Source organism: Chelonus insularis, unplaced genomic scaffold (assembly GCF_013357705.1).
Source record: "Chelonus insularis isolate UGA/USDA-ARS -01 unplaced genomic scaffold, ASM1335770v1 contig_94_pilon, whole genome shotgun sequence".
NCBI lineage: Eukaryota > Metazoa > Arthropoda > Insecta > Hymenoptera > Braconidae > Chelonus > Chelonus insularis.
The window spans coordinates 1,391,313-1,402,610 of NW_023276783.1; the positions used below are offsets into that span (position 1 = coordinate 1,391,313).

At 29.4% G+C, this 11,298-nt stretch overlaps 1 protein-coding gene and 1 long non-coding RNA gene across 4 annotated transcripts in view; one reads left to right on the top strand and one right to left on the bottom strand.

Moving 5' to 3' along the window:
- The window catches only part of LOC118073038 (uncharacterized), a 35,270-nt gene that overhangs the window by 9,576 nt on the left and 14,396 nt on the right, over positions 1-11,298 (bottom strand). The window lies entirely within an intron of this gene.
- LOC118073030 (protein SON-like) lies at positions 708-5,058 on the top strand. 2 transcript variants are annotated; one of them, XM_035093313.1, is made up of 11 exons: positions 708-1,144; positions 1,229-1,567; positions 1,657-2,314; positions 2,375-2,526; positions 2,605-2,865; positions 2,944-3,233; positions 3,297-3,407; positions 3,499-3,612; positions 4,319-4,550; positions 4,629-4,744; positions 4,857-5,058. In XM_035093313.1, the coding sequence occupies exons 1-11, from the start codon at positions 841-843 to the stop codon at positions 4,968-4,970; spliced, it is 2,691 nt and encodes an 896-aa protein (XP_034949204.1). In that variant the 5' UTR covers positions 708-840; the 3' UTR covers positions 4,971-5,058. The 2 variants fall into 2 exon arrangements, with proteins under 2 accessions (XP_034949204.1, XP_034949205.1); XM_035093314.1 differs by lacking the exons at positions 4,629-4,744; positions 4,857-5,058 and adding an exon at positions 4,061-4,126 and having other exon boundaries at positions 4,319-4,459.

Consider the following 11,298-nt stretch of genomic DNA (forward strand, 5'->3'; position numbering starts at 1 on the left):
TGTCTTGAAATTATAAATAGATTTAATTATTGAAGATGTTTTGATTTTCTAATTTTATAACTTATCACTTGTAGACGTGGCTTGGAATTTCTTTAGAAACTTCCTCCGATTTACAAACATCCTATGTGGTGGTTACATCCATTCAATGAGATTCTCATATGAGAGCTTAGCCTCGATAGCCCCTGATTCATTCATGTGTAACTGACAATATCCGGTTGGAATTCCAACATAAAAAAAGACATAATTCAAATTATTTTTAGTCATAATTTTTTTTTGAATTTATTTTACTGTAAAACAAATTATGTTTGATACAGTTTTGACAATATATAATTGAATGTATTATTTATTTACCGGTCAAAAATTTTTCAAAAACACCAATATTTATTTATAATTTTTTAAATTTCTTTCAATAATAAACAATATTGATAACTGTAATTTATTGTTAATGATTTAATTATTGTTAACTTCATTCATTAAATGATGATATTTGTTATACAAATTTTTGTTTGCATAATTAAGTGAAAATTTTAAATTGGAAATAACTTTTACTGACTATGAGTTTTTTAAAAATAAATATTAGTAATTATATTTATAATATTGATAAAATTTAATAATTATTTTATGTTATACGTTTTTGGCATTGATGTCTCTTACCCTTTTTTTTGTTTCAAAGAATTCAAGCTATTTATAGATGGCGCTAACTTTGCTTTTGGTAAAGATGGCGGCAACAATAATAAAAGTGTAGCTCACAACATGTCCAATTGTACATTTTATTGATTAACTCGTTCTAAATTCTTCAAATTTTTTATTTTTAACGTTAATTCAAAACAAACGAACCAAATGAGTGATCTTTTTAATTTAGCTACTTTAATTACAACAGTTGGAGTGGATGCTGTAAAGATTAAACAAGAACCTGACTTACCAGAAAAATCATCTAATGAAATTCTTACTGAACTTTTCAGCACTTTTGATGTTGATGAAGGTGTAAGTTCACCGATAAATTCACAAAACGAAAGTAACAGCGATGATCAGCATAAAAAGAAAAAAAAGAAAAGTAAAAAGAAACATAAACATAAGGATAAAAAGCATAAAAAAAAAATAAAGAAAAATTCATCTGGTAGTGAAAGCGAATCTCAACTTGACAGTAAGTTTTAAATATTAATAATATTTTAATTTTATTACATTGTTTACTATTTATAAATTCCTTAATCATAAAATGCTTCTTTAGGTGCAATTAAGAGAAAAAAGAAACATAAAAAAAAATTAAAGAGAAAACGATCTGATCTTAGTGATTCATCAGATAATGAGGAACCTAAGTTAAAAATAAAAAAAGAAATTCTTTCTCCAGAATCAAAGAAAGCAAGTAGAACCAGTAGGTCTCATAGCATGGAAGATTCAAGGCCTCAAACAGTATTTGATTTAGTTCAAAGTGTAATTAAAAAAGAACCAGATCTCGAAAATGATGAATTTGATATAAAACCAAATGTATCTGATAGTCCTGAACTACCGCCTATTTCTAAAAAAATTAATGACGATTTGGAAGAACCAGTTGTTCCTCGATTACTTGGTAAGTATATTTTCTTAAATTACATAAACTTATTTTTTAGAACTATTTATGAAATGAAGTTATTAATATAAATGATTATTTATCTGTAGAGAAAACTGATCAACCAAATAGAGCAAAAATTTTAATAAAAGATTTAAAAAATAGTGCTGTTTACAATGAAACAGTTAAAGAAGTGGAAAATAAGAAAAAAGAAAAAGAAGCTCGTATGGAAGATGGTGAATTATCAGAAAGCATGTCTGATGAACGGACTCCTACATTGAGTCCAACACCTCCACGAGATTCATTTGATTCATTAGATGATTCGTCAGTTATTAAGCCTAATCATCATATAAAGAACGATTTGAGACTAGTTTTGAATCAAAAAGAAAAAACTAAAAAAAATAAAGAATCAGGAGAATTAAAAACGCGTAATGATGACGATATCAAGAAGGACAAAAAAAAATCTGATAATTTTCATCGTAGAAGTTCTAGAAGTAGTGAAAGAAAACGAAGTAGAAGTTGTCATTCTAGGGATAGAAAAATGGAATCGACACGTTCACATTCAAAAAAACGTAGTAGGAGTCGCGGAAAAGAGAGTAAAAGGACAAAGAGTAGTGAAAGAAGAAATCGGAATCGTAGTAGTGATAGAAAATCAGTTAAAAATAGAGGAAAAAGACATGGATTTGATTCTCATGATAGCTGGAGAAGTAGAAGTGAAGATAAAAATCGTGATAGATCCAGAGGACGTAGTCGTAGCAAAGAACGAAAGTAAGAATCAACAATAGCATATTTTTTAAAAGATATTATAATGTTTTGTTTAAATTACAGGGAAAGGATTGAGATTGATAAAAAAAAATTGTTAGAAATTGCTCGAAAGAATGCTATTAACATGATAAAAAGAGGGACATTACCATTAGCACAACAAGATAAAGCTATCGCTGCTATTCAAGCTGGTGGAAAAACTGTTGATGAATTAATAGGTATGTTCAATATTGAGTTATTGTTTTTTTTTAATTTTTTTATTCGTTAAGCAAACCATCAATTTTGTTTGGTTACAGATTTTTGTAAGTCATTGTCTAAATCTGAAGCACTGGGAGAACTTTCAAGTGTTTCATCAGATGAAGGTGGTAATAATAGTGAATCTGAGAAAGGCTTTCATCATCCATTTCTTCTGAAAGAAAGACCTAATTCGATAATTATGAATATTAGAGATTCCAAACAATTGCCTACAAAAACATTCCAAGAACGAACTGCGGAATCTTCTAATCAATTAAGATTACAATTTCCTGTTTCTAGTGGTCAACAACATCGAAGAACTGGTATTTATGACATACCTGAATTTGTGTTGGAATTTTATTGACCAGAATTGTTTAAATGATATCATTTATATTTTCTAGAAAATGAGTGGATTGATGTGACACCACCAACACCGCCAGTACCTCCACCACCAGTCAAAAAATTAGAAGCTAAAAAACCTTTTGTTGCTGCTTCAACACCATTACAACCTCCAGCATTTACTATTATTCCTCCAGCTAATAGTACAGTAGTTCCTTTAGCTAATAGTACAGTAGTTCCTCCACCACCAGCAGTAGCTGTTGTAACTCCAACTCCGGTCGCAGAAACACCAATAAATGATCCGAAAATTCCACAGCCATTACCTACTGTATTTCCACAAGCTACTCCTGAGGTATGATATTGTCATTATTATCATAATTTGGATTAAATAATTATGAATTGAATTATTTTTCAGGCAGTTGATATTGGTACGATTGTTTCTCAGCGGTTAGCAGCAATGAGAAAACTTAGAGAGAATCCAAATGATGTTCAAGCTTTAAATGAGATGTATCATGCACAAAATGAGGCAATTAGAAATGAATTTAATCAAATTTATAAATTCAAAGATTAAAATAAGTGAAAAATTAACTTATTTATTTTTAATTTAATTATTTTAGATGAAAACATGGGCAGAGAGTAAACAAATGCCAGGTCAGTTTACTGGTAGTACTGGTGTAAAAGTGCTGTCACCAGCTGAATTAACAGCAGGCTATCAAGCCTGGGCTCGTAAGGTAAAGTTTAAAATCTCAATTTCTAACAAATTGAGGTGATTTCCTTTTATTTATCAATTCAAGGATCCATATTTGAATCTTAAAAGTTTTGTAAAATCGAAAAAAATAGCTTGTAACAAGTTTTCAGGTACAGTCTTTAAAAAGATTGTGATGTAGGCATAGACCACTTCTTAGAGAAAGAGGTGGACTCTGTGCCTGCGCGGACACAGGAGTACCATTGTCTCATTTGTTATTTTCAAAATCATTCTAAGCAATTTTGAAACTTTCAGTATTTTTCAAATAATTACTTAAAATATTAATATATCAGGGACAATCAACTTCTGTGAGATTTTTGCTAACTATCATCAGCTTCTCATCATAATAGGTTACAAAAATATTGAATCAGCTTATGATAAAGAAAGCTGCGATATTTAGCACTAGTCTATATCCACCTGAGGGTTTGTTACAGGCATTTAACTACAAAGAAGAATCAACATCGGCTGCCTGATGTCCCATTTAAAATCAATGATCATTGGTGAGTGTTATTCTCTGACGATTATCAAAAGAACATTTAAGCAAAATGTCAATTATAGTAATAACAATGTTATTAATAATCATAATAATGATAATAGCAACAATAATGCTTCTAATACTATCCCTTTTTTCATGATGGGTTCAAATGATAATGACAAAGTAAATGGTTCACAATACATTTTTTTTTATTTAGGACCAATTAACTTCAGCACAACCAGTATGTGGTGGTATGGGTATGGCACTTCTTCAAAAAATGGGATGGCGACCAGGAGAAGGTTTAGGAAAAAATAAAGAAGGCACTTTAGAACCTTTACAACTGGAAGTAAAACTTGACAAAAGGGGACTCATTTCTGATCAAGATATTGGAGCGCGACCAGGAAAAATTCCAGGAAAACCGGTAGTTCCTACCATAAAAACGTTAGAAGGTATAATGAAAGTGTTATTTGATTAAAATAATTTATTGGCAATTACCAAGAGATGGATAAATACTTGCAATCTTCTAGGTAAACATCCCGTCTCGTTGCTTGGCGAGTACTGCTCAAAGAGGAAGTTTGGAGCGCCAATTTACGAGCTCTGCTTTGAATGTGGACCTGATCATAAGAAGAATTTCTTGTTCAAGGTGAGTAAGCTAACGATAACGATAATTAAACTATCTCATAAAATGCCTTCTTTTCCTTACTTTGCAATTAAAAAAAAAAATTATTAAAAAAATATTAAAAAATTACTTTCAGGTCAAAGTGAATGGAATTGAGTATAAACCAAGTGTAGCAAGTCCCAATAAAAAACAAGCGAAGGCCGAAGCTGCACAAATTTGCCTTCAAACATTGGGTTTACTCCCTTCGTAAATAAAAATATGTATATACACATCAATTGTGTAATTGTGTATAGAAATTTCGTAAAGAAATAAATAGTCGTTTGTATTATTTTATTTTATTAAAATGTCATAGGCTTTTTTTTTAATTATTACTAACATTCACAAGACATTTAATGTAATAAATCATTTGATAGATTTTTTAGAAAACAATTATGTATAATAATTCTAGAAATTATGCTATAAATATAGAAGAAAATATATATTTTATATTAAAATATAATTTATATAGATAATTTACCAAAGAATAGAATGTAAATTAAGTTTGTATTAATTTTAACTATGAATTATTCAACAATAATTTTGTACAATAACTTTCATGAGTTTAATTATCGTTACAAATAATTATTAATTATAATAATAAAAATTTGTTATTTAAACTATAATCGACACCATTAAACTATTTTAGCTCTTATTACTTTAATTAGTATCAGACTTGGTATATAATTACATCAAATTTCGTTATGCATAGTTTCCTCGTTCGTACGAAGAATAAAAAATAAGGACTGTTATTTTTGAATCAAATGCAGCCTTCACCATCGAATTAGTTGCCATGAACTATAATTTTAACACTATTTCTTCTGGTTCATTGCAAGCGTGGTAATCACGAAAAGGTTGTTCTTGGTAAATGGTTGCAGTCAGATATACAAGAAGCATTTATATGTATATCGGTCGACAACCTGGTTCAACTTGAATGCATTTTCTTCACGTAGATTTAGAATGTTCAATATTGGATCATTTATGTAATTCATCTACACTTAAAATATAGTATGCCAACATACAGTTAATTCTGAAGATGGTTTATGTGAATTTTAATGGAATTGAAGAGTTATTTGTGAATTTATGACTAGTTTAATCACTAATAGATGTATTTATGATGACGTCTGTTGATTTTTTCCAGATGCGTGTATGTAAGTGAAACAGACGTGATCCATTTCCTTCTCTAGGACATCTATGACAGTTGTAAGACTTAGATATTTATCATTATGATACAGTTATTGAATTATAATTAAGTGAATTTTCATTCATATTTATACAATACTTTCATGCAGAAATAATCGAATTACATGAATTTTTTTCACGTTCTTAGTATGTATTTAATTTATTTAGCATGGTTACTGGAATGTTTATTTAATTATAACAGTTGAGCTTTTTTGATATTAGATTACATATGAACTTATTTAAATGCCGTTAAGATATGTTTTCTTTTTTTCTCAGAGTTTTAAAATCAAGGCCGAGATGAACATTGACGTGTCCGGAATTGATAACCATGTGAAAGGACCATTTCCTTATCTCTACTGTCACACTAATTTGCTGCTACATCCGCACGCCCACTGTTCTTTTTAATTTTTCGTAAATTTCTTCATCATAATTAATATTATAAATAAATACAATTTTTGCGAAAAAATAATTATTATAATTTATTAATTAATATTATCGGAGTGTTGATAAATGAATATAAATCTAAAACTTTTCCAGTATAAATTTTGAAATCAATTCAAAATTATTATAGTATATTAACTTTATGTAGAATTACAATGAATAAAAAATGTAAAATTGTTTATTACCAAGAACAAATAGTGGATGTATGAATATATGAACATACGTGAATTGAAGAAAACGACTGAAAGCTTGAGGGCACAAAAGTAATCATGACGAAAATGTTACTTATATTTTCCAATAAATCTCAATTTAATCGACGAGTGTAGACGATGCATCGATGCATTTCATTTGCCGCAGCAATTGCGTAATGACGCACGATAATGATTGCTCTGATGCATATTCTTCTTCAAGATTCAGCGGCAAGACAGAGTAAGAGATGGTGGGATGAAGCAACCAAGTGGACTAACATCTGCGGGGGATAATATGTTTAAGTAGAACTTGTGTGGCTTCAAGCCAAAAAAAAAAAATTACAGAAATAAAAAGTCAAAAAGAGTAAAGAGAGTGCATTACCGTTTACGATAAAATAACAACGATTACGGGCGTGTCTTACAGACTTATGGATTGCTGTTTGACTCATCGATGGGGGGCCGTCTTTTCCAGACAGACTTCAAGACACTTTTGAAGAAGTCAGAGCAAAGTATTACAATGAAAAAATTGTAGGAAAGACTACAGATTATGAGTACATTATTCATACATGGATACGTCAATGCAACAAGTATGGATAAACAAGAAAAGAGGTCTTGAAATTGATTGGCCTAAGTGAGTTTACGGCTCGTGCGACAGTTATTGCTGATCTCACGTGTGCCTTGTTGTTTGCTTGCTCCATTATTGATACATGAATATATTTGTTTGACCAAGATGATTGGCTATTGATAGAAATAAGTGAATGTCTGGTTTAGACTAATTGTTCTTAAAATGACTACATTTGAAAAACAAACATCATCATTCAATTATATCCAAATAGTTGATTTGATCTTAAAGAAAATATTCATCTCCAGAGAAGTAAATTATCTATAGAAGAACATGTTCTCCATGTCAATGGTTAAAATAAGTGAATACTGGACTAATCATTTAGTTGATAAGAATATCTTTTTAATGTTAATTAAAACTATTTTTTTCTCACATTCAATGACATTTAAAAGTTATTAAAATGTACTTGATATGATTTTTAACAGAAAATGTGATGTTGTTAATGGAATAAATTGATCAATTATTGCGAAAGAGTTGAATAAATGTAATGATTAAGAAAATAATGTTCACATGTAGTGAAGAAAGGTTGATATAACAATTTGATTGATTTTTCAATCAATGTAAAACTTGAGCTATTTTGCTAATCTCTGATCAATTAACACACATGTTATTTAACTTAAAATTTGATAGAGTCATATGAACATTCTGTTCAATATTACAAATGTTCTTATAATAAGTAATAGAAAGTTTTTGACCAGATAAAAAAGGCGAAAAATATTAATGCAAACGATACGTGGAACGAACAAACGTCATACTCTCTCTTTGCAACGTATGACGAAGAAGACGATGACCGACAAATCGTATTACCACGTTATTTCTCGGTACAACTTGCACTGGAGAATTGCAATGATAGGCGCAACGATTGATCAAACAGCAGGCGCCGACGATTAATAATAAATTTTATTAATTCTCACAGATTGTGTAGTCGTATCGTGTAATTTACATAATTAAGTCCACTTCATTCGTACCCACATATTGAGAACACTCTACTTCAAACTATTTGTCAAGTAATATTATCATGTAAAATCTACTTGTATTTTTATTTCAAGAATCACCATATGTCATAAGTTAAATTTTAAAAATAAATAAAAAAAATTTATTAATGTTAGTTCAATTGTGAGTACTTATAAAAATGCTATTTTAAAATTGAACCTTTTAATGTAATTTATCATAGGATAACTGACCATTTATAGAGTATTTATTAGCTTTTCTCTGATTTATTGATCCTTTTCAAAGAAAAATTATAATATAGCACATTAAATTTTACCCAGAAGATAAAATTCCAAAAGAGTTCAAAAGAACTCTGTTTTTTTTTAAAAGTGTTTACTCCATTAATTGGAAAATATTAAGCATTTCGAAGAAAATTAATTAAAGTCTATTCAATTTTTAACCAAGCAGCTAGATAACTTTATTTCCTAGAGTCACTAAATTTTTTTTTTTCTACTCAAGCTGGATTTTTTTAACTGATCTTTAGTTAAATTTCAAAGGAAAAATGATCTCTATATGATAGCAGAATAGATGAAAATTGATTAAATATCAAACAAAAGAGATATGAAGGTAAGATAACGATTAAAGTACATTTGTGATGTGTCATATGTGAGTAGTCCCTTTTCATTAATGGTCCAACAATGAAAGGGTGAAAGATCTTGGTGATTGAATAAAGTCTCAGTGAATAAAAGGGATAAATACAAAGCTCGAAATAGCTCTTTGACGAGCAACCACAAATCAGAGGAAATCACAAATCTATTGTCGATAAAGTTTTCTCCAGGCTTTGACAAATCACATTTTATTTGAAAGACTAAAAGTATGAGAATGTCTAACAACTTTTTGTAAGCTTCATGACACATTTGACGACGGATGTTCCTTTAAATCCTTCTCAACTTAAGTATTAAAAGCATAGATGTTGTCTTTTGTAGAGATTTAGAAAAATTTTCAACTCTTTTTTCGACAAATCATGCTTGTAAGTTTCTTCTTATGGTCTTGGAGCATATGATTAAACTGACAAATCTGTCGAGTTATTAATGTTATTATATACTTGTATAAAACATGTGGAGAAAAATGATGATGAGGATATTGGGTGTTTCAAATTAACCGCACCAGTGAAGTGAGAGAATAGTTATGAGCAGGCAGGAGAAGAAATTTTTGAATTACAATATCTGATCGCGATTTATATTGACGCGTCAATCGAAGGGCGTCGATCGAGCCAGGGCATTTCTATAGGTTGGGTGCGGCATATACTAGCTCTTACAACGGAAAAGGCACATCCGTGGCCTGTCAAGTGACAGTTGAGGATATACCGGGTGCACGAACGAGCGCGAGGCCGCGTGTGGATCCTCGCCCATCCGGTCAGATATATTCAACTACTTTTTTATTTTTTTATCATATGCCACTCAAATTGACTACATTTTTGGATCCTTTTCAACTTGGACGAATTTAATTAAAGTCTTTCACTCCAGTCAATTAAGAGAAGCATCACATTTGCTGCGATTCATGCTCTTGATTCCTTTTCATTCAAACTTTCTTCGTTGGATCTGAAAAATTGATCTTGATTTAAAAAATCATTACTACTGTTGATGACATTGGAGAAATGAAACTCAATTATGTAGTAAAGGGTGTGCAGTTGAATGACAATTAATTCATGACTATCATTTGGACTCGTAAATCAATTAAATTCATTCTCTAGTAGTATATATCATAGACAGTAGTATAATTTAAATCTAATCAAAATCTCACTTCATTATTATTTGTCTACATATTTACATAGCTATGTATTTAGTTATTAATAATGTTAATATGTGTGTGGTCCCAGTCTTTATTATGTTTTGTCACACTTTTAAATTGATTTTATTGCTCTCGATTCGCCAATTTTTTTACACTGATCAGCAAGATAAAAACATGATCAAGATCTCCAACTATTGATTCTCCTTTTTAGATAAAAAAATTAATTTATTTGCATAAATACTTTTTCTTTTGTACATTTATATAAGCTCTTTGACTTCCAGTGCCAATCCTATCAATGAGGAAGAAAGTCATTGAAGTTCCAGCAAATACATGACTTTTGAAGTTTTTTGTTTCTTATAGTTCATTAAAAGATTAAATATGTTAAGACTAATGTGATTCAGCATAAGCATGTCCATTATTATTATAATTATAAATTGATAATAATTAATGGAAGAATTTTATAATTTAATATATATTATACGTATATAAAATTATAAAACTGATGAAAGAATTTATGCAGTAAAGAGTTAATGAAAACTTCTTGCAATCTTCTAGAGAAAATAAGAGAGAAAAAAAATTCTTTACAGCATTATCTAAGTTGGTACAACAATAGAATTATTGTTAGTCAATTATCTGAAACTATTTTTAATTTAATGAATAGTTAAAAAGTCTGAAATTCGTCACGTAATTTATGTTACTGAGTGGACGATGTAGAAGTATATAGAAGCGCGTATACATGCCATAAAACTGTCGACAAGCAATGGAAAACGTGCTCAGAAGGCAAGTCTACCGCATTTTTCGTCTCAACTATATGGATATATACTAGTGTACCAGAGCTTGGTATAATGTAATATAAATGTGAGAGCGATATTGAGGATTAAAATAAAGAGTCGTAAAGATCGAGATCGCGAGAAAATTCTTAAAGGGAATAAATAATCGATCAAATGTTATATGCTGCGATCAATCTCACCAACGATATACAAGGACGACAGGAGTCCAGTCATAGAGATTATATATTTTTTAAAGTCATCTTTTTTATTCTTAAAATTATTATTTTTTAATCTTCATCATCATTTTAATTAATTGATTATCAATTAAGTTCATTAATCATTAGTAGATCAAATACCAAGTTATTAATTCTATAACTATTAGTTGTGTCTTTATGTTTGAATCCATTTTAACTACCAAATTATTTAAATGTTTTATTAAATAATTAAACGTGTAAAGGTAAATATTTTTAATTAAAACTTTATAAATTTTTTAATGAGTTGAAATGATATATGTTGATGTTTAAAAAAATTTTTAGCTGATCCAGGTTGAAGTTGGTGCTTTTCAGCAGAATGATAACATGTTGTGGTAGACACAACTATTTCAATTTCTCCCAGAGG